Raw genomic sequence first — 23,114 nt, 5'->3', positions numbered from 1 at the left:
GCAGAAAAATCTGTGTGGTGGGGGCAGAGACAGGTAGCCTAGCGTCTGGGTGAAGTGGGCCCACATCTGAGGGGAATTTCTGGCAGAGTGGAGCAGAGATGTGACTCTCAGCCCAGGTTGGGGTGGTGGTAGGGGAACCTCAGTGCACACACGAGGACACATACACACATGCCCTGTTTCCTTAACTCCTGTTTTGTCTGATCTTTGGGTTTCTTTCTTTCTTTCTTTCTTTTTTAGATCTTTATTGAATTTTTTTTTCAAGCTCTAAAAGTTGTACCTGGTAATAAATAGTTCACCCCACCTTTTGTCTACATAGTTACAGGCTAAGCACTGTTATAATTAATTAGCAATTTTTGTTTTTTTTTTGGTGCCCTGGGCTGTGTATACCGCACTCACTACCCATGTCCTGCCCTGTCTGGCCCTGTGAAGAAGCTCTGTGATGCCTGCTTTCTCAGTAAAGAACATGAGGATCTAAGGGAACTGGGCAGGCCCCACGCCTCACTCTCACCAGGAAGCTGGAGGGCGGGCCCATCAATTTGCACTGTCCCCATTGCTCCTCAGGCAGCAGTGTCTAGGGCTGAGTCAGTCCACGAGGGTGGATGAAAATATGCAACCTGGGTGGGTGAGGCCAGCCCACACCCACAGACCGCCCCACCCATGCATCTGTAGCATTGTATAAGCCTCCAGGTTCTGGGCCCAGGGTCCCTGAGGTTGGCCCTCTCTCATCAGGGCCACAGCCTGTCTCAGCACTGCCCTCTGAGGTTTCCTAGGCAGTGGCCAGAGCCTGTCTCCTGTGCGATCTTGCGAGCCTCTCACTCTTTCCGGTTCAGAGGCATCCTCGGGGTGGTGAGCCTTGGCCTCGGAAGCCCGGTGTCTCCAGAGACCTTGAAGAGATCGGAAGCTGCTGTGGATAGGTGTTGGGGAGAGGTGTGCCCTGGGCTCTAAGTGCCACCTGTAGATGCCCAGCCTGGATGCTGAGTCGTGGAATCCTGACAGCCCCCCACCCCCGCCCCAAGCTAGCTGCATGCAGTAGAGTGTCAAGACGGTAGCTATTACTGCCTCCTGCTTGTGATCCCAATACTTAGGAGGGTGATGAAGCAGGAGGATTGCTATGAGCTCCAGGCCAGCCCGGAGTATAGCTAGACACTATCTCTAAAGGGGTGCTAAGGGCTATTGATAGAGTGGGCGCTGTGAAGAGTACCCAAGGAAAGGGGGCTACCTGGGCTGAGGTTACAGAGCCCAGTAGGCAGGGAGGTGAGGCATGGTGCCTACTCAAGGCTCCCCGCCACGCAACCCGGGGGGTTTAAGTGCCGGGTAGAACCCCATGGAGTGTTGCTGGCCTTTGGGGTCCCCTTTGCTCCCTGAAAATCCTAGATCCTCATCCCTCGTGAGTTGGGGGCACCTCCTTAGTACCCATCACATGGTAGTTCTTTTTTTCAGCTGACTGGCACATCTCTCCAGAGTGTGACTGTGGTCTCGCTGCCAAGGCTCTTGCGTGACTCTGTCCACTACTGTCATCCTCTTCCAGTTAGCTCTTCCTGGGGTGCTAACTCATAGATTATCTTGTTTCCTGCCACTTGCCTGGCACTGCTCTTGGGTCCTGTTGCTGACACCCCATTCCCCCCCCCCCAACCCCCCACCCCCGAGCCATTCATGTCTTTGCTCAATAGCCATTTGGCCACTGGTGCACGCCCTAAGTTCCTTTCCTCAGTTAAGCTCCAGCTGTGTGTGGCCCAATGAAGGGCAGCCAGCTTCCCCCCCAATCCCACCCCATGCCATCCCGCCCCATGCCATCCCACCCCACTCCACCTGCTCTAGAACTGAAAGCAGATGTGTATCTTGAGGGTTCTGCCTCCCCACTTGTTGGTTGGTTCTGGAAGATCAGCTTGCAAGGGGTTTGTCAGTTTGGGTCAAGTTCTCTATGGTGCCTGAAGTCAAGTAGAGGGGAGTGCCTGGAACGACAGTCAAGGGCAACAGGGGTTCTGGCTAACAGCCTTTGTCCTTGGGCTGCTTCCTCCTGAGCCTGGCCTGGCATCAGGCACACAGATTTGCCATTGTTGTGATAATGCTCTGTTTGAAAGTGGGTGTCACCTGTCACCCCCCCCTGGCCTGGGTTGGACCTCAGCTGTGGCTGAAGTTCTGAGCTGTCACGGTGGCAGGACACTATTGTTTGCCAAGAGTCAAGGCCAAACCCGGGCCAGGGACATGGGACCACTAAGCCTTCTCTCTCCTCATGTGGAGCATGGTGGTACCACGTCCTCAGCCCTCGTGAAGCTGTGCCCCACTCTGGGGTTAACACCGTGTCAGCAGTAGCCATGGGGGTGACAGTCCTGTGGCCATCCCCCTACCCTCACCCTCCCCTGTCTTAGTCCCCTGTTCCCTGGGGGGCCGTTGCTCTTCAGTTTTCACAAAGCAGGTGTTCTGGACATATTCTCTCACTTGTCGTCCTTTTCCTTGCTGCAAATACGCCCTCAATCCAAGGGAGGGCTGCATGGCAGGCTGGCTTTGTGGAGTGGTGGTCGAGCAACCCCCAGAACAGATGACCCCCCTCTCCTGTGACTCCTGCCACTGAGGCAGGCTTAGGGGTACATGGCTAAGAGTGCGCTAATGTGGGGTGAGGCTGGGGTTCTCCCTGCCACCAACTCCTGGCTGGCTCTTCAGGTTCCATTGCCCACTCTCTGTGTGACTTTGCGCCAATGACAGAGCCTCTCTGGGTCTCAATTTTCCTCCTCTCTAAAATGGCCCTGACGTGGGGTCCTGCCTCACAGACCCACTGAGAGAATCGAATGAAGTATTGTCCTAGGCCGCTGGCTCTAGGGACCTGGAGATGGACTGTGGGTCTCCAGAGGAAGGACCAGGCCTTTAGAACTTGTAATCTAAGATCGTCAGTGGTAGCAGAATGGTCTGTCCTTGCTTCTAGCCCTCTCGGTGTGCAGGGGACCCTGAGGCCTAGGGACGAGAGCTTTACAAACTCCAGGCTGAGATTCTAGTTGCAGCTTTTTAGGACCAGTAGGCTCCTCTTCTGAAGCCTCCAGTGCCTCAGTTTCCCCCATCTGTAAATAGGGATATCCAAGCTGCCGAAGGCCACGGATTCACCCTTTCTGTCCTGAAGCTGCTTCAGCACCAGAGAGAAGCAAACGTTAGAAGAGTCCAGCTGCTGGCTGTCAGCGCTGGGGCTGAGGCTCCACTGCTGAAGTGTGTCCCAGCGCAGGGATCTCAGGGTTTGGTGGTTACATGCATGGAGGATCAAAGCCATCTTTTTCTAGGTAGAGAGTTAGGGGCCAACCTGGGCTACATGAGCTCTTGTCTCAGAAGAAGAAAAAAAAGGTTAACTTGGTAGATGAATTCAAGATATGTATTTGAATCATAAGTAAATTATTCAAGCCGGGAGGTGGTGGCGCGCGCCTTTAATCCCAGCACTCAGGAGGCAGAGGTAGGCGGATCGCTGTGAGTTCGAGGCCAGCCTGGTCTACAAAGTGAGTCTAGGACAGCCAAGGCTACACGGAGAAATCCTGTCTCGAAAAACCAAAAAAAAAAAAAAAAAAAAGTAAACGAATGTTTAAAAGTGAGGAGGCTTATCTGCACCCCACCCCTACCCCCCTACTGGGATGCTCGAGTCTGTGGTCTCCCCGCCTTTTCCTCAGTTCCTTCTCACCAATAGAAACCAGTCTTGCTCAGAGACTGTGTTCAGCGTGCTAGACTACTGTTCTGTTTCACAGGGTCTACCAGTTGTTTCTACCATAGCCTGGCTTTTTTTCTGTCCTGGGTGGATTGGTGTGTGCAGGCCAGTCTGCCTACTGCACAGTTAGCTGATGCTTGCTCACCTGCAGGGTGTTCTAGGCGTGAGCGAGGCATCGAAAGGCGCATGCAGCCACCTTAGCAGGCCTGGCCCCACTTACCACACACTTGTTCATCCAGGGAAAAAAAAGCAGTCTCTCTCACTTGGTGCTGGTTCGGTCACTGGTAAGGCTAAATCGCTCACTGGCCTGTTGGGTGTGGTTTTACTTTTTCTGTGTGTGTGGCCACTGAACCAGCTTCCTGTCAGGAGTGGGTGGCCACTCGTGGGCAGACAGCTCACAACCAAAGCCCTTGCCTAGCCTTCTTGAGCCCAAGGTGACCAGCCCCAATTTGGGTGAATGGGCGTTTGTGCTTTGTGTGAACAGTTCTTCATGGGGACTTGGCAGACCTGTTCCCTAGGTGTCCTTGGCGACCTCATGCTCCAACGCATGCTTCCCTTTCAGAGAAAACCGAGAAGATCCTGAGAGAGTTCCTCCACTTCTATGAGGACCAATATGGCGTCTCCCTCTTCAACAGCATGCGTCATGAGATCGAGGGCACCGGGCCGCCACAGGCACAGCTGCTCTGGCGCAAGGTGAGAGGCACAGAGAGGGTCTAGCCTGGGCTCTGCCACCTCTTCTCCCATGGACCTTTGGCTTCTCTAGGCCTTCGTTTCTGTGCGTTACCAGGCTGGTGGTCTCTAAAGGCCTCCCCTCACTTGCTCCCCACCCCACCCCACCCTCATTGCCAGTGCAACCCCTCCCCCACTGTCACACTGCAATTCCTCAATCATCAGAGCTGCATGCTGCAGTCTTGACGTCTCAGGATACTCACCTGTCAAGAGAGATGTGACAAGATCTGGTCCTGCTTCCTCCCCTCCAGAGTGGAAGTGGCATGGTCCCTGCCTTACAGATCCATGGATACTGTCCCAGGTCACATGCTCTAGGCTGACTCCCCTCAGGATGCTCTTGCGGATACCCCTGTTACTAGCATTAGGGTAGGGTTCGCTGAGGAAGCTGCCAGGGTCTAACCTAGGGAGTCAGGGTAGTCTGGAGTGGGGACCCTGTGGTAGGCCTGGAGGTGACAGGCAGGGCTGGGACGATGGCTGCTGAATTACTCAACTTGAGGCAGAGGCTTAGGTAAGTGGCTGGAATGCCCCCGTGCTTCCTGAAGGGACTCTTTGCTGATGACTCTGCCGGCTGCAGGGTCAGGTGCTAAGACTATTCGGTCCTCCACACAGTTCTACAAATGCGCAAGCTGACATGAGCATGACACGAGCAACTGTCTACACAATAGGATGGGATCTGGGAAGATGACTGGCTGGATGCAGGCACCAGAGTCTCGGCTGGTCTGGGGAAGGCTCCTCCACGGAGGCCCTGAGGGTTGGAAGGGATTGGCTGTGAGAAGGGACAGAGGAAATCTGGATGCACAAAATCCCAGGCTTGGCCCAGAGTTGCAGACAGCCGGCTCAGATTCCTAGCCCGGGACCCTTTCTCCTTGTCTGCAGCCTACTCTGGGAGGAGAGGAAAGTTGGGCTGTTTGGTCTCAGGTCTGGCAGGTGTGTCCCTGCACCTCTGTGACAAGGAAGGGGAGGCTTGAAATCAGGCCAGATGAGCAGGGCCTGAACTTCTTTTCCTATCTAGAGTGGCAGGTCACAGGCGAGTCCAGTGTGGTGACACAAGCCTGTAATCCGAGTGTTTGGGAAGCTGAGGTATAGGCCAGCCTGGGCTACACAGAGAGCACCGGGCCCGGAGGGCTATATCCTAGGACCCTGTCTCAAAGCAAGAACAGAAAAGAAACAAAAACAAAAGGTTCAGGCAACCCAGTTCCCAAGAGCCCAGGGCTGTGGGAGCCGGTGCTGTGGTAAGTGTTTTCTCTGTGTCTGGCTTCTCGTGCTCACAGGGCTGGGCTCATTCCAGCACACAGGACATGTAGCCAGAGGAGCGACCTGAAGTTGCTCACGGACTCTGAAAGCCTGGGGCTTTCTCTGATGGCTCGTGACCCTGACCGCCATGTGGAGTCATGACAGTCATAGGCAAATAGCATTAGTCACCAGAACAATCGCAATTGTTTTCTAAAGAGACAGTCATAGCCCTAATAAGAACAAATGAATCTGGGTGAGGTGTCGGGCCTGTGACTCCAGCACTCCAGGCCAAGGCAGGAACAGCAGGAGTTCAAGGCCAGCTTGGGGTATATACATAAAGTAGGACTAGTGTCTCACTTCCCACCCCAGCAAGCAAAGTAATCAGTCGTGGTTTTGTTCCTGTCAGTCTCACACCCAACCCCTGCTCTGAGGGTCATCGGGCACAAAGAGTCTGGGGAATCACTTCTTTAACTCTGTGATGGGTGACAAGGCTGGCCCTGATTCATAAGGTCAGAAATATTTTGTACTTCCTGCAGGCCTTCCACTCAAACCATGACTCTGCCATTTGGAAAAAACAAAACAAAACAAAACAACCCCCCCCCCCCAAAACCTAATTTTTCCCTTTTGAGATAGAGTCTCGCTGTGCATGGTGGCACACACCCTGTAATCCCAGCATTCAGGGAGGCAGAGGCAGGTGGATCTCTGAGTTCAAGGCCAGCCTGGTCTACAAAGTGAGTTCAGGACAGCCAAGGCTAACAAAGAGAAACCCTGTCTTGAAAACAAAACCCAAACCAACCAACCAAAAACAGGACAATAACAACAACAACAAGAACCCCAAAACAGCCAGGCGTGGTGGCGCATGCCTTTAATCCCAGCACTCGGGAGGCAGAGGCAGGCGGATCTCTGTGAGGTCGAGGTCGAGGCCAGCCTGGTCTACAAAGTGAGTCCAGGATAGCCAAAGCTACACAGAGAAACCCTGTCTTGAAAAAACCAAAAAAAAAACAAAAAAAAAAAAACAAAACCCAAAACAACAAGATAGGTCTTATGTAGTCCAGGCTAACCTCAGATTCCATCTGTAGTCGAGGATGGCCTTGAGTTTTTGGTCCCCTGCCTTTACCTCTCTCCTGAATCCGGGATTACAGCCTTGCTTGTAATAGTTCAGCTTACTTTGGGGAAAAAAAATCTTAAAAATAAAACCTAACCCAGCATCCAGGCAGCCCCCAGGATCTGGGGTATGCTTGGCAGTGGGGTGCAGAGCCTGGCTCTACACAACCACCCACTGGGGCTATTCCTAATCCCAGGGCCTTCAGGGTCACCAAATAGATGCCTAGAGGGACTGGGTCTTCCCAGGGTGTTAGGAAAACCCTGGCTGTTCTTTCTAGAAAAGACAGATTGCAGGGCTGGGTTTCAGAAGTCTAAATATAGACCACCAAGTGGGAGCCTTCTGACACCAGCAAAGCCCATGGTGGGGGAGGGGCGCAGACCCAATTTTTTCCTGTAAATATTTTCTTCTAGAGAGGAAATAGGCCTAGGGTCCTATTGTTTGAGCACAATGGGCTCTCCTTTTAAGAGAGTAGCTTTCCCCTGAGGAGCAGCAGTGGGGAGCAGGGGAAAGGAGCCAGGGAAGACCACAGAAGGAAGGGCACGATGCACAGACCCCAGATGCCTGAGCGTTTGGGCACAAAGTCAGAATTTCTCCCATTGGTACATGTTAGGCTTGGTTCATTTTGTAACTAGTGTCATGTTTATCATAGAACAAACAGAACTTGCTCGGAAATGGAGATCCCTAGATTCTCCTGGGCCCCACAGTCGATTGCAGCTTCTGTGCGTCCCTTCCAGAAGTTTCTGTGATCTCTGTAGCTGCAGCTTGGGCTCCCACCCTCGGTGTGAAGACACCCCACCTCCAATGTTCAAATCAATCCAAGAGAAAGAGAGAGAGAGAGAGTGAGTGTGTGTGTGTGTGTGTGTGTGTGTGTGTGTCCTGTGCTCTGGCACATTCCTGACATGGCCACCATCTCCAGCGTGATCTGAATATGCTGCCTGCCTAGTGTCAGCTACAGTGCCCATTTTACAGATGAGGGCACTAACACCTTTGTGGGGTTTTATAGGAACGTCTGAGTGTGTCTGCAGCCCACGCAGGTCACCTCTCCGCCTGGATGCCTGTCCACCACCTCTCCCCACCCAGACTCAGGGATGCCACCGGGCCTGCTGGCCACACTGGGAAGCTCTGGTTACAAGTTCAAGTCTTCATTGCGCTGAGGGGAAACTGAGGCCCAGAGTTGGGTGGGCAGAGGCTCGCCTAGGCACCAGGACCTTCCAAGTTTGGCCTGTGGATGTGTCCTCCAGCTGGGTGAATGGTGCGCTCTCAAGTAGCAGTGGCAGGAAGCTAGGGGAAACAGCCTGCTCCCCAGTTCCCTCCCCAGGGATTTGATGGTGGTGGTGAGAGAGAGAGAGAGAGAGAGAGAGAGAGAGAGAGAGAGAGAGAGAGAGTGTGTGTGTGTGTGCTGAGTGAGGAGTTATAATGCAGGCACTGACGGCTGTGATCCCACCTTGTTGGGACCTCCCGTGTTCTTTTTTTTTTTTTTTTTTGGTTTTTTTCGAGACAGGGTTTCTCTGTGTAGCCTTGGCCATCCTGGACTCACTTTGTAGACCAGGCTGGCCTCGAACTCACAGCGATCCGCCTGCCTCTGCCTCCCGAGTGCTGGGATTAAAGGCGTGCGCCACCACGCCCGGCTCCTCCCGTGCTCTTTCCCGGGCAGGGGCCTCATGCCTTCCTTCCTGCTGCTTGCAGGTGCCCCTGGATGAACGCATCATCTTCTCCGGGAACCTGTTCCAGTACCAGGAAGACAATAGGAAGTGGAGAAACCGCTTCAGCCTGGTGCCCCACAACTACGGGCTGGTGCTGTACGAGAACAAAGTGGTGAGTGCGTGGCGGGCGCGCTCCAGCGAGCAGGCTGCTCTCCTCTGTGCTCCTGGCAGCCAGCCCCCCCGCCCCCCCACTTACCTAGTTCTTGCTCTCTGACCCCCATTCCAAAATCTGAGGCAGCAGACCCTGTGCTGTCCCCTTTATGCCTGACAGCTAGTGTTGTATTAAAAACATAAAGGTATCACACAACAGATCTGATATGAAGAGATTTATTTGGAGGAAGGAAAGGGAAGAGGGGTTAGGGCCTGAGTGGGCTATGAGGGTAGAGACAGAGAGACAGTGGGAGAGAGAGAGATGGGGGCGGGGGGCACCCCAGACACACAGGGAGGGAGAAACCTAGGGGGCAGAGAGAGAGAGAGAGAGAGAGAGAGAGAGAGAGAGAGAGAGAGAGAGAGAGAGAGAGAGAGAGAGAGAGATAAGTGAGAAGTGATGGGCCTATTCTTTATATCTGCACATATCTGGCAGCAGCAGGTGATGCTGTCAGAGGTTGCTAAGCAACCTAGAGGCAGGCTGCTGCCTGGGCTGCCTATAAGCTAACACCTAGTATCTCTCCATGGAATTTCCAGGGCCAAAGTAAAATTTCTGAGCCTTCTCTGCTTCTTCATACCTGCTTGGTCTTGGGGCTCCCCCCCCCCCCCCCCCCGTCTCAATGCCATTTCATCCTGTGTCCACTTCATAAGCCCTTCTTGAAGTCATCCTACCCTCTGGTCACTCTCAAGTCCCACCCAATCCCTCCATCACTGCAGAGCCTGCCCGCTGCTTGCCTCAGCCTCCCTCCTGGCTAGCCTTCCTGCCTCTCCAAGACTCCCTTCCATGCTTATTCCTCAGCATTCGCAGCAGCCGTTTGCCAAGCCGGCCCTGCGTGCCCCTGTCTATATGGGGGTCCTGATTCCCCTTCCCCAGTCCTCCTTGCCCTGGTGCGGGTCTGAGAAGAATGGGCACGGATTTTGTTTTGTCTTTGCTTCCGGCCGTTAGAGGAAGTCCCACCTGGTTATGTTACAGACTTATTTCATCTGCCAAACATTTTTCCAGCAGTGAGTCTGCCTGCCCCCTAGTGGGCAGAGTTCCCTTCCTTTTTCTGTAAGGATAGCTAATTCTCCTGTGAGACACTGTGAACCGCTTAGAACCTAGGCGGTTGGGGTGAACAGTCCAAGGTAATGGCCAAAGGCTTTGGGTTCTGGGGACAGCGCTGGTTCATAGGCAACATCTGCTTCCTGTCCGTGAGACTTGGAGTTGAGACACCTCTCGTATTGTGAGCATCCTGTGAGATGAAGCATGCAGTCTCCCCAGCACAGTGTCACTGGTTGCAGAGGCATCAGATGCCCTAGCCAAGCTCCTTAGACACTAGGCATCACGTTAAACATTTCATGTGAGATGTGTCTTGAGGTTGAGGTCCCAGCGATGGGTCTCCGTCATCACACCGCTCTGTCTCCAGTCAGTCTCCATCGTCGGGACTAAGTCCTGTCCCTGGAGGTGTGTGAGACAGGCTGCATCCCCGCCCCACCTGTCACTCTGATGCCTCTAGCTCTCCCCTTCCCCACCTTGGACAAGTAGCTGAGTGCTCCCCAGAGCCAGCTGGAGATGGGGTTTGTGCTGGGCCGCATTCTGAAGCTTGAGGCGGCATTTCTCTTGCTCTCTTCAGGCCTATGAGCGCCAGATACCACCCCGAGCCATCATCAACAGTGCCGGCTACAAAGTTCTCACCTCTGTTGACCAGTATCTGGAGCTTGTTGGCAATTCCCTCCCAGGTAAAGGACCAGTGGTTCGTAGCCATACTGCCCTACACAGGTCTAAGGAATGGCCAGGGAAGGGGGTCACTCTGAGCCCATTGCTTGGGGCCCATTCTGCAGGGTAGCCAGTGGGGCCTGGAATATCAATAGATCTTGTGAACAACCAGAGCCCTCAAAGGGGAGAGGCTCCAGAGGCCTGCAAGGTCGAGATTGCCCAGGCTGTCCCTATCCATATAGAGTCTGGACCTAGACTCTTGTGGTCCCTTAGCCAGGCCCTGCAAGTGCCAAAGCCAGATGCAGCAGTGTTACGTGGTGGACGCCCTTCCCACCTCCCTCGGACCATGGTTGTCTCTGGGGAAAGATGATGGTGACCCTCAGTATGGCTGCCGAGGGTTTCTGAGGCGTTATCTTATAAACCTCCCCATTTGGAGCTGTGGGGTGGCGCATGCCTTTAATCCCAGCACTTGGGAGGCAGAGGCAGGTGGATATCTGTGAGTTCGAGGCCAGCCTGGTCTACAAAGCGAGTCCAGGACAGCCACGGCTACACAGAGAAGCCCTGTCTCGAAAAAAAAAAACCAAAAAAGCACCCTCCCTGTTCTACTCAGCCCGCTGAGGCTTGCAGAGTCTTACATGGTCCCCACCTGGGACATGCAACTGAAGCCAGCTTGGCAGTAGGTGTTGGGCGGAGTCCATCTTCCCGGATTCCAGGAGTGAGTCTCAGTCCTTTTAAGCCCCTCCCCCTATGACATTATGGTCCTCAGCATAAATTGAACCCTGGCGCTGAGAGGGGCCATGGGCCTGGGGGTGTGCTAGCCCAGCCCCCCAGAGCTGGCCAGCAGACAACTGTTATAGTCATATTATTGACCACAGTGTTGGATCTAAAATATCCACGAGAGCCAAAGAGATAGAGAAAAATACCTTTTTATTTATTTTGTTCGCCCACATGCCCTTTTCCTTCCCCGGATATTTAAACCACCATTGAAATTTGAGGAGAAACTCAAGACTGTAATGAACTAGAGACCTGACCCTGTCACAGTGCCTTACACACGAGCAAGGTGGATGTGACCTATTTCCAGTCCTAGGAAGAGGGTCCGCACCGATGCCAGGTTTTGCAGTCACTGTAGCTGGGCCATGGGTTCAAAATGAAGGCCAGCTGCTTTCTTGCTGATGCGAGGACATCCCAGCTCAGGACAGCCTTCTCTGGACCTGAGCCTAAACCTCACAGCTATGTCTCTACAGGGACCACTTCGAAATCAGGCTCCGCCCCCATCCTTAAGTGCCCTACGCAGTTCCCGCTCATCCTGTGGCATCCTTATGCCCGTCACTATTACTTCTGCATGATGACGGAAGCTGAGCAGGACAAGTGGCAGGCGGTGCTTCAGGATTGCGTCCGGCACTGCAACAACGGTGAGACGCCAGCAGGCGGCAGTACTTACCCATGTGCTCAATGGCGACACCCAGTGGTTGCATGTGGTATGGCTACCCTGCTCTACGATCTGCTCTCCTTCCCCCTTTGATTATCATTCTTACTCTTCTTCCTTGATGAAAATACTTCTGTGTTGCCAGGGAAACATCACAAAATTGTTCTCAGAAGGCTGTGGTTGTTAAGCCCATGGCCCCCAAGTCCCAAAATCATCTTGATTTTGCCACTTTCTAGGAACTGATGTTCAGAAATTTATAGTAGTGTTGCTGCTGTCACAAAAGCAACTTACAGTAAAAAGAGGTTTATTTTTGTCCCCCATTTCAAGGGTACTGTGGCAGGGAGGGCGTGGGGGCAGGACTGTGAGGCAGCGGCTCACACTGTCAGCAAGGGAGGGCGAAGAGGCTGCCGCCAGCTCCTTTCTCCTTTTTATTCAGTCTGGCAGCTCAGCCCAGGGTTAGTGCCATCCGTGTTTAGAGTGACTCTTCCACCCGAGTTAACTCAATCTAGAATCACCCTCACATATATGCCCAGAGGTTCGTTTCCACCATGAGTCTAAGCCCTGTCAGGTTGACAATCAGGATTAATTTTCATAGAGACCGACTTCCCCCTTCAGTTCTATGTAAAATGGCAATAAGTATCCCTTGTGTATTTTGGGGTACTGTGGGGTTCCTAGCAGGAGTCTACTTTGTGCTTAGACAAGACTTTTTTTTTTTTCATAGCTAGGTATAATGGTTTCCAGAGGATCTCTCTGAATTCCAGGCCAGCCTGGGCTACATAGTGATTCTAGGATAGCCTGGGCTACAGTGGGATCCTGTCACACTACACACCAAAATATTTCCTATGACATAATTTCCTTCCTTACACATGGTAATCTAGAAAGAGACCTTCCTCTCTCCCTCCCTCCCTCCCTCCTTCCCTCCCTCCTTTGTAAATTCATCCTCTTAGTCTTTGGCTGACTCATGTAGCCCGCTAACATTATGGCATCTATTCTGAGTCTATAAAAGGGGAGCAAGGAGTGTACCCAGCCCGCACGCTGCTAGCTGTGTGATGGAGAGACAGATGTGGCACAGATGAGCTACCAGGGTGGTGTTCTTCGTGCTGGGTGCTGGCTGGGAGCCTGTGCATGTGTTGGGGGAGGTGCTGCCCTGTGGCTAGGGAGGAGGTGATGGGCAGGCTCCACTGTGGATAGGCCTGCAGGCTGGGGAAGTGTTCCTTGTAAGAGGCTGTGGCTCCCATAAAGGGCGGCTCAGAATGGGGACAAGTTGTGTGTGTGTGTGTGTGTGTGTGTGTGTGTGTGTGTGTGTGTGTGGCGGCGGGGGGGGGAACACGACAGTAAGACTTGAAGTGAGGCTGGAGGGGGGTCTCAGGCCACATCTGCAAGGGCCTTATAGGGTTCTGAAGAATTACAAAGGATTGCCCCCTTTCTGCCCTGACCTGGTGATGTGGTCCCAGAGGCAGAGGGAGGCCCAAGGCAACTCTCACCCACCTTCTCAGGCGCAGCCCCACCTGGTGGTGAGGGAGGGCACCTGAGCTGAACCCAGCTCACCCCACCTCTTGAGAGAGGCCTCCACCCCTCCTGGAATCTGTGAGATGGGAGGGGACTAGGTCTTCAGGCAGGCCAAGCCCTGACACCTGGGCGGGGCCCTGCCCTGCTGCCCACAAAGGCCTTCTGTTCCCAGGTCCCTGGGGCTGTGGCTCTGGCTCAGGATCTGGCTGCTTAACCTGAGACACCCTCCTTCCTTGTTCATTGCTGGCCTGTGAGCTCTCTGCAGGTTCCGAAGGCTGCTGGCTTATCTGCTGTGACCGAGCAGGGGACCCTGGGATTGGGAGGGAGGAGAGAAGTGAGGCCTAGGCTAAGTGGGAGTAAGTCACAGGTCAGGTTCCTGTGTGTATTACAGTAGGGACTGTGAAATGGAGGCATGAGCTGGTTCAGACAGAGCTGCGAGCCTCGCTCTGACACACAGCAAGCATTCAGCTGGAAGGTCGTGTGTGCTGGGACGACAGGAAGGCCCCCCCCACCCCCCCGCAGGAGCTGAGGAGGCTGGTTCCAGAGAGGGCTCTTCCCTCCACCCCAGGACTGTGAGAAAGCTCTCTGCTTCCTCCCTTGTTGAGGCTGGGCCTGGAATTTGTGGAGCCTGGAATTGCTCACTCCTGGCCCTGCCAGGAAGTGGGGGTGGAAGGGTGGGGAAGGAGGCCAAGCTGGGTGGCTGCCAGTCTGGCTAGGGCCCCCTTCACATGCCGCCTGCATTCCTGGAGCAGTGGGGGGTGTCAGAAGGCAGTCAGGGCACTGAAGGCCTGGTGGCTGTGTCCTGCTCAGTCCTTGGGTTTGACTAGACTAAAGAGGTCCTGGGTTCCAGCCCCGATGTAGCCATCCTCTAGCCTAGTTCTCAAGTCAGTGGCTTTGCCCATCCCATCCCTGGTTTCTTTTGAGACAGTCTTGATAGTCCATGCTGGCCTTGAACTTGCTGTATTCCTCCTGCCTTGACCGTAATGGATGTCCATCACCATGCATACATGACACATGCGCCAAACACAGCTGGAACCTGCATTCCTTTGAAGCTAAGACCAGCCCCCTCTCCACCTCCTTTGAGGGTTGAAATAATAATAATAACAATAATAATAATTTTTATTTTTTATTATTATTATTATTATTATTATTATTATTATTATTATTATTATTATTATTATTATTATTATTATTATTATTATATTTTTGAGACAGAGGCTTGCCCAGACTGGCCCCAAACTCCTAGGCTCAACATGATCATTCTGCCACAGATTTCTGTAAGTTTAAGGCCTGAGTACATAGTGAGACTACTTCCAACAAACATAGTCCCCTTCTTACTGGGTGAGGTATGGTGGCTCAGGTTTGAGCAAAAGAGTGAGTTCCAGGCCATTCTGGGCTGGACAGACAGACAAACCATGACAGGGAGGTGGCTCAGTGAATGAAGTACTTATCCTGAGGCCTTGAGTTTGGGGCCCTAAGACCCACATCAAAGTCTGTGTAGCAGTAGAAGTCTCTGCCGAGCGCTGGAGGGGACCTGGAAGCCAGGTGCTCGCTGGCCAGCCAGTACAGCTGAAGTGTACTCTGAGTTCAGTGAGGGACTCATATCTCAAAGAGAAAGAAGGCGGTGCTGAGATAGCTCCGTGGTTAGAGCACTGGCTGCCTTCCAGAGGACCTGGGTTCAATTCCCAGTACACACAAGTGGCTCGCATCCAGTTTCAGGGGATCCTAAGCTGCCTTTTAGACTCCTTAGACACGTGGTACACAGACATACATGCAGGCAAAATGCCCATGCACATAAAATAGAATAAAATTAAGAAAGATGGAAAGCAATAGAGGACACTTCACCTTGATCTTTGACCTTGAAAACACACACACACACACACACACACACACACACACACACAGACACACATACACACACACAGACACACACACACACATACACACATACACACACACATACATACACACACACATACATACACACACACATACATACACACACATACACACACACACACATACACACACACACACACACACACACAGAAATAAATTTTCAGCTAGGCAGTGATCACGCACACCTGTAATCCTAGCACTCAGGAGGCAGAGGCAGGCAGATCTCTGTAAGTTTGAGGCCAGCCTGGTCTACAGAGGGAGTTTCAGGACAGCCAAGGCTACACAGAGAAACCCTGTCTGAAGAAACCAAAATTAAATAAAAAGAAAGAGACATTTCCTCTTCTCATGAAGATGCTAGTCCAACTAGATGTGAGCTCACCTCACTTTTCAGTTACCGTATTTTTTGGACCATAAGATGCACCCAGTTTTTAGAGCAGTAAAACAAGAAAAACAGTAAAACCAGCAATTGGACCACAAGGCACACCCTAATCCACCCCCCCCACTTTGGGGGGGGGGTTAGTGCGTCTTATGGTCCAAAAACTATGGTAGGCTTTGCTGTTAGGAGAAATAAGTTCTAAATACAGCCCTATTCTGAGGTGCCTTGCCAGGTGAACACAGCGGTCACTGTCAGCCAGGCTCACAGGAAGGGTGACTCGCACTGCCCTGTACGCTTGCTCGTCACACATAGAAAAGAAATTCCTAGCTCCGCGAGAGGCTGTGATTGGTATATTGCTGGATTTTCCAGACAGAATCTGAGCTCTAGAAGAGTGTGTCCTGAGAGCCTGGCTGGGGGCTCCTCCCACACCCCCCGACACCCTGTTCTGCCCCCAGCCTGGCCCTGGGTCCCGGGAAAGCAGAGATGGGCATTGTTGGCTTGAGCTTCATGGCCCCATGGTAGAACATCCCCTGGCTCCGACAGGCAGTGGATCCCTGTGGGAGGCTGGCTGTGGCGAAGGGAGGGGCTTTTGTCTGTGGGGTGACTCAGCCCGTTGTCACTGCAGTGGGCGCTGGGGTTTGTGATGCAAAAACTGCTGTTTCCCCTTCTTGGGTTCCAGGGACACTGTGGTCAGAGGCATGTGGCTAGGTTTGGTAAGTTAGCCATGCTCTCTCCCTACTCAGATTTGGCCACTTCCTGCCTCTTGTTTCCTCAGCATATAAGCTCACCTGCCCTGCAGCACAGGGCCCCATCACCACCGTCACCATCAACAGCACCAGCAATATAGAATAGTATTTCTTTCCTACTTCTTAGCAGCAGTCATACTCCCATTTGACCGTCCCCTCCTCCTCCTCCTTTCCCACCCCAGGGACTGAACTTGGGGCCTCTACCACTGGGCTGCAACCTCAGCCAAGTTTTAGCACCTGTACTTAGCACCGAGGCAGCACACAGACAAGACAGACCCAGGGCCCAGGGTGCGGCAGGAAAGGCTCTTTTTAGCTTCTGATAGAAAGCGTCCTTCAGTGGCTGGGCATGTGGCTCTGTGGTAGAGTGCTTGCCTGACATACTTAGGACCCTGGGCCCCATCTTCAGAACCTCAAAAAAGCAAAAACCACCCAAAGTGTCATTCAAGAGGTCCTGGTGCCACTCACCTGGACTTCCTGTGGCTCACTGTAGGTACATGGTAGCCCCTAGTACATGTAAGAGGCCAGGCGAGGGACATTGTTTCCTTAAGAGGAAACTGAGGCTCTCTTGGTGATATAAAGCAAGGCCCAGCAAGCAGCTCATGGATCAAGGTCAGCCCCTGGCCTATTTTTGCAGCAAGGTCTAATTGAGAAAGACCAGCTCTGCTGTTTGCAAGCTGGGATGCTAGGTCCTGCACTGGGACAGAGGTTGTCTGGCCTGTACAGCTGGAAATATTTACTGTCTGTCATGCCACGGACACGTCACAGGACACTAATGGAGCCATATGTGGGGAATCAGGGCTGGTGGTGGTACAGAGGTTGTAGGTGATTTGGAGGGGTAGCACAGGATTGCTGGGGTACTGCAGCGTGAGTCACAGCTGCCTTCCCTGCCGTGTGTGACTTAGATGGGTTGAATGCATGCGCTGGCTGGGTGGTCTTGGCAGAGGGTCCTTTGCTGACCACCTGTCTCCTTCCTCCCTCTCCTCCTTCTGGCCTGGGCAGGGATCCCTGAGAACTCAAAGGTGGAGGGCCCTGCATTCACAGACGCCATCCGCATGTACCGCCAGTCGAAGGAGCAGTACGGCACCTGGGAAATGCTGTGTGGCAACGAGGTGCAGGTGAGGTCAGAAGGGCCGCTTGAGGGGAGCCCTAGCGTGTAAGGCTGCAGCAGGAGTCAGGTTCTGGGGTGCAACAGGTTTGAGAAGAGATGGAAGAGCAGAATTGGGTGAGAGCCCCTGTTTATAGCTAGTCTTTGCTATTTTGTGGGTTCTTCTTTTTCCCAGCCTTTGGGAGAGAGGAAATAGGAAAATCCCAATTTCTTCGCTTTTGTTTCTTTACACAATCACAGAAACTATCTGCAGGTGGCAAAACCATGCCTCTTCCAGAGCACGCGGCAGATCATAGTCAGCTGCTGCTAAGCAGCCCCATGTCTCCACATCTGAGACTAAACAAAAACATGTTCTTATAATATGTCTGTGTTTTTTGTTTTTGTTTTGTTTTGTTTTTCAAGACAGGGTTTCTCTGTGTAGCCTTGACTGTCCTAGACTCACTTTGTAGACCAGGCTGGCCTCGAACTCACAGCGATCTGCCTGCCTCTACCTCCCAAGTGCTGGGATTAAAGGCTTGCGCCACCACGCCCAGCCATGTCTGTGTTTTTTAAAAGAGACCAAAATTACAAAACTCTTGACTACACCCGTCAATCTGTCCATGCATGTCTGTGGGTGCTGTGGGGGAGGGAAGGGCGCGGTCAGGGCAGCCGTGAACAAAACGGCTACAGCCCCTTTCCTCAGGAGCCCTGCCGTACAAAGGAGACAGATACCACAGACACACACTTGTGTGCGTGTGGGAGACCTGCAGAGGCCTTGAGCTGTTAACACTGGAATTCGGGGATGCTGTTGGTGCCCAGGCAGATAAGTCTGACACCTATAGGGTGTGCTTGGGAGCTGGCTCTGTTGAGGTGTGGAGGAGGCCCAGAGGAGAGGCCTTGAGTGGCTGGAGACAAGCAGAGACACAAGTCAGGTAGAGAGGGGCTGACCCCTGCCCCATGTCTTGCCGCTTGGTCCTAGATCCTAAGCAACCTGGTGATGGAGGAGCTGGTCCCAGCGCTGAAGGCAGAGCTTGGCCCACGGCTGAAGGGAAAGCCGCAGGAGCGGCAGCGACAGTGGATCCTGGTGTGTGGACCCCCTGGAAGGGATGTGGGGCTGAGGGGGAACAGCTGGCACTCTGCCCTCAGCCCTGGCGTTGACACCTCTACTGTACCCATAGATCTCGGATGCTGTGTACCGCCTGGTGTTTGAGCAGGCCAAGGTGCACTTTGAGGAGGTGCTGTCTAAGCTGCAGCTGGCCCGGCCGGCCATGGAGGCTGTCATCCGCACTGACATGGACCAGATCATCACCTCCAAGGAGCACCTGGCCAGCAAGATCCGAGGTAGGTGGGTCAGAAGCCACTGTGCACGTGATCACGCACAGGGCCAGGTCAGCTTCTCTGTAGCGTAATCTTCCACTTGCCTGATCCAGGTCCCCCTGATGCCTGCAAACTCTGTAGGTTTTATTCCTGCAAATCTAGATTCGATTCTGGCGGTGCTGGGAATCGAACCTGGGGCTTTAGCCAGACTTGACAAGCACTCCGTCACTGAGCTTCAGCGTTAGTCTCTTTTTACTGTTTGAGACAAAGTATTATCTTACCCAGGCTAGACTTGAATTTGGAGTCCTCCTGCCTCAGCCTAGGATGACAAGATTTTGATACTAGGCTCAGATTTTGGAAGTGGAGATTTTTGTCTTTGAGGTACAAACCTCTGTCCATCCTTGGCCAACTCAGGTCTGGTGACATGTCCCCTGGTGGACTGTCCTAGCCTCTCCAGGTTGTATATCCCTCTCTCACCATCCGCTGTGTGTCCCTTTGACACACACTACTGCCGGCGGTGGCTTCTTGCGGGCGACTGTCGATCAGCTGCATTTGCTGGGAGGTTAGCGGGGTACCGAGAGCTGACATTTATTGTGTGTAATAAGTATCTCGTAGAGTTGGGGTACAGAACACCCCCTGGGTGAAGATGCTGTGGTTGGAATGTTCTGAAGAGCTGGCCAGAAAGAGCCAGGGTAGGGGTCCGCTTCCATGGAGCTCACTGGATCCACTGAGGCCCCTTTGTTGCAAATTTTTTTCCGTCTTTCATTTTTCCTTCCTCCCTCCCTTCCTCCCTCCCCTTCCTTCCTTTTCTTTCTTTCTTTCTCTTTTTTTTTTTTGGTTTTTCGAGGCAGGGTTTCTCTGTGTAGCCTTGGCCATCCTGGACTCACTTTGTAGACCAGGCTGGCCTCGAACTCACAGCGATCCGCCTGCCTCTGCCTCCCGAGTGCTGGGATTAAAGGTGTGCGCCACCACGCCCGGCCTCCTTTTCTTTCTTATGAGACATTTCCCAGGCCAGCCTCAAACTTGTAACAGAGGATGGGGTTAAAACTTCTAGTTCTCCTGCCTCCACCTCTGCAGTGCTAGCTGGTAGACGGGTTTCTTCCACTTCAATTTGTTGTCTTTATTGATTTCCTGTCCAAGGTCAGTGAGCTGGCTCATGTCACTAGCAGCTTCTTGGGCGTCCAGGATGGAACACGCGTGGGCCGGGCTGGTGAGCTGGGGTGAATTGTGTCGCAGGCACCACCCACCAGCAAAATTCTCCCCCTCCCCGTACAGCCTTCATCCTCCCCAAGGCGGAGGTGTGCGTGAGGAACCACGTCCAGCCCTACATCCCCTCTATCCTAGAGGCCCTGATGGTGCCCACTAGCCAGGGCTTCACTGAGGTGCGGGATGTCTTCTTCAAAGAAGTCACCGACATGAATCTGAATGTGATCAACGAGGGGGGCATTGACAAGCTGGGTGAGGTGAGGCCTGGGCATGGGTCTGGTGGCCCCCAGAGCATCTGCTATGTGTCTCAGGGTGGGCTGCCCTCTTTCAGCATCTACAGAGACCAGAGGCAAAGCCACAGGGCAAAGCTGTCCTGTCCAATAGGGGCCTGGTGGCTAGAGGAAAGAGTGGATAGTTTTGCTGTGTACCATCAGCCTTTATTATGAAGCAAGATGGTTGCTAAAGTGAGGGAGTGAAGGAAGGAGGCAGGGTAGGCTCGCTTCAGGTGTGATCTGAGGCACTTACACGTCACACCCCTCAAGTACAAGCAGCAAATCAGTCCTACCTGTCCTGGTGACCTCGCTCTCAGGGTTAACAGTATCTTTCTATGGTCCCTAGTTGGCACCCTTTGTCTAGAGTCTGTCCTGAATTTTAGCCTCTTCCTTCAGACTTCAAGTCTGGGACTCCCAGGTAGTAATCATCGTAATTTGAGAACCCAGGAGGACCTTAGAAATCCCAACAAGATGTCTGCTGATTTGGGGCCTGAAGACAATGATGCTCAGAGAGAGTGGCCATTTGCCCAAGGTCACCAGCACCCAGAGGTGATGAGAACTGTCCTCCAATGTGTGGGCTGGCCTCTCTCCTCAACACGGATGTTCTGCCTTCAGGGTCCCCTTCCCTTCTCTCCTGGGCCCTCCTAGGCTTGTCCTAGTGGGCATAGTTCCAGGAGGCCATCCCTGGGTAGCTGGTGGCAGGCCCAGGTAAGGTGTGAGTATGTGGAGGCTGTGTAGTCACCCATGTGGCCTCGCCCCCTGCAGTATATGGAGAAGCTGTCCCAACTGGCGTACCACCCCCTGAAGATGCAGAGCTGCTACGAGAAGATGGAACCACTGCGGCTTGATGGACTACAGCAGCGCTTTGACGTGTCTAGCACTTCTGTGTTCAAGCAGCGAGCCCAGATCCACATGCGAGAGGTGTGTCCCCACCAGCCCATACCCTGCTGGCCGCCTCCCAGGGCATCTATCGCCAAGAGAGGGAAACCCTTGTGCCCTTCCTGTACCTTTCAGAACACCGGTGCTTCTTGCTGCCTATCAGGTCTCCTTATCCTACCCACGGGAAGTTGTCCTCTTACCACCTTGCAATCCCTTCTGCGCTCTCAGGCAGATGCCTGCATCTAGGCATGCAGCGAGCATACAAGCCATAGACCTCCCCCAATTCCTCTGTGACAGGCCTGGGGTGGAGGTTGGGGGACTGGCTGAGGATGCAGGGTCTCAGGAGCCCTTCTGTGCGCCTTGCAGCAAATGGACAATGCTGTGTACACCTTTGAAACCCTCCTGCACCAAGAGCTGGGGAAGGGACCCACCAAGGAGGAGCTGTGCAAGTCCATCCAGCGGATTCTGGAGCGGGTGCTGAAGGTGAGGCGTGACCAGCCGAGCCCAGAACCGACTGCCCAGACACCATCCCCAGGACGCACTGGTGCTTAGGTGCACGGGCGCTCTGGGCTTGGGTCCCACGCTCCCACCAGGTAGGGAGCTCCTGACCCAGGGTCCCTCCTGCGCCCCTCCATGCAGAAATACGACTACGACAGCAGTTCCGTGCGCAAGAGGTTCTTCCGGGAGGCACTGCTGCAGATCACCATTCCCTTCCTGCTCAAAAAGCTGGCCCCCACCTGCAAGTCGGTGAGTCCCTACCTGCCCTAGCCCCTCGGGGACTGGCTGGGGGTGACACCTCTGACTCCCTTTTCTACCTGCTTCCCTGGTAGGAGCTGCCGCGCTTCCAGGAGCTCATCTTTGAGGACTTCGCCAGGTTCATCCTGGTGGAGAATACATACGAGGAGGTGGTGTTGCAGACGGTCATGAAAGACATCCTGCAGGGTGAGTGAGGCGGGCGGCCTAGGCAGCAGTAGCTAAGGTGCAGAGAGGCTGGGCCTCCAGAGGGCTGCGCCCAGCCCACTGGCTTCTCTGTGCTTTAAGCTTCCTCTCTGGTCCCTGGCTTTACTGGAGGTGAAGAGGGAGGGACTGCCAGCTTGTAACCTCTGCTTGAGTTAGTTCTGCAGCAGGGAGGCCTGGAGCGAGGGATGAGAAGAGGGCCCGGGAGGACAGCAGGCTGGCTGTGGTGGTCCGTGCTGAGCGCACTGCCTCTCCTTTGGTCTTGCAGCTGTGAAGGAGGCCGCAGTGCAGCGCAAACACAACCTCTACCGGGATAGCATGGTTCTGCATAACAGTGACCCCAACTTACACCTGCTGGCTGAGGGTGCGCCCATTGACTGGGGTGAACAGTATGGTGACAGCGGTGATGGCAGCGACAGCGGTGGCAGCCCCAGCCCTTCTGAAGCAGCCACCCTCACAGAAAAGCGCAGGCGTGCCAAGCAGGTGGTGTCTGTGGTCCAGGATGAGGAGTCGGAGCTGCCCTTCGAGGCTAGCTCTGAACCGCCATCACCTGCATCCCTGGACAGTGTCACGGAGCTCCGAGGCCTGTTGGCCCAGGATGTGCAGGCTGAGAGCCCCCCACCAGCCAGCCCTCTTCTCAATGGGGCCCCTGTGCAGGAGAGCCCCCAGCCCACGGCACTCCCAGAGGCCTCCTCACCGCCAGCCTCGCCGCTCCGGCATCTCCCACCTGGAAAAGCTGTGGACCTTGAGCCCCCTAAGCCCAGCGATCAAGAGACGGGGGAGCAGGTCTCCAGCCCTGGTGGCCGTCCCCCCATCCACACCACCACTGAGGACAGCGCTGGAGTGCAGACGGAGTTCTAGGCATGGCCTCCAGGCTTCTGTTGGACTCTGCAGCCTCATCTCTGGGGAGGGGTGCTCCAGCCTGTGCCTTATGGGGGAGGCAGCTGGGGTGCTGTGGCACCTCCAGGGGTCTGGCCTAGCCAAGTCACTTTATGGGGTTCAGTGTATCTGTTACTGCCCCGTTTTCTGTGGGCTAGTCTCCCGTGCTGGGTCTGGTTTTGAGGGTTTCCTCTTTGTGCAAGGGGCTGGGGGTCCCCCTCCATCCTGCCCTCGTACTGTCACCTGTTTCCCTCATGGTGGTTCTTGATGGC

At 53.9% G+C, this 23,114-nt stretch overlaps 1 protein-coding gene across 1 annotated transcript in view; it reads left to right on the top strand.

Moving 5' to 3' along the window:
• Niban2 (niban apoptosis regulator 2) overlaps nt 1-23,114 on the top strand; it is a 49,674-nt gene extending 26,560 nt beyond the window's left edge. Inside the window, exons 2-14 of the mRNA XM_051166260.1 lie at nt 4,242-4,372; nt 8,433-8,561; nt 10,210-10,315; nt 11,537-11,704; nt 17,248-17,363; nt 18,312-18,416; nt 18,511-18,673; nt 19,925-20,112; nt 20,893-21,048; nt 21,373-21,489; nt 21,646-21,753; nt 21,837-21,948; nt 22,232-23,114. Of these exons, the coding sequence (XP_051022217.1) occupies nt 4,242-4,372; nt 8,433-8,561; nt 10,210-10,315; nt 11,537-11,704; nt 17,248-17,363; nt 18,312-18,416; nt 18,511-18,673; nt 19,925-20,112; nt 20,893-21,048; nt 21,373-21,489; nt 21,646-21,753; nt 21,837-21,948; nt 22,232-22,824 (2,192 nt within the window). The 3' untranslated portion in view covers nt 22,825-23,114. The remainder of the gene's footprint in view (nt 1-4,241; nt 4,373-8,432; nt 8,562-10,209; nt 10,316-11,536; nt 11,705-17,247; nt 17,364-18,311; nt 18,417-18,510; nt 18,674-19,924; nt 20,113-20,892; nt 21,049-21,372; nt 21,490-21,645; nt 21,754-21,836; nt 21,949-22,231) is intronic.

The sequence above is a fragment of the Acomys russatus genome, chromosome 24 (genome assembly GCF_903995435.1).
Source record: "Acomys russatus chromosome 24, mAcoRus1.1, whole genome shotgun sequence".
In the NCBI taxonomy this organism is placed as follows: domain Eukaryota; kingdom Metazoa; phylum Chordata; class Mammalia; order Rodentia; family Muridae; genus Acomys; species Acomys russatus.
The sequence above is the reverse complement of the archived record's forward strand: the minus strand, read 5'-3'. Positions and strand labels throughout refer to the sequence as shown.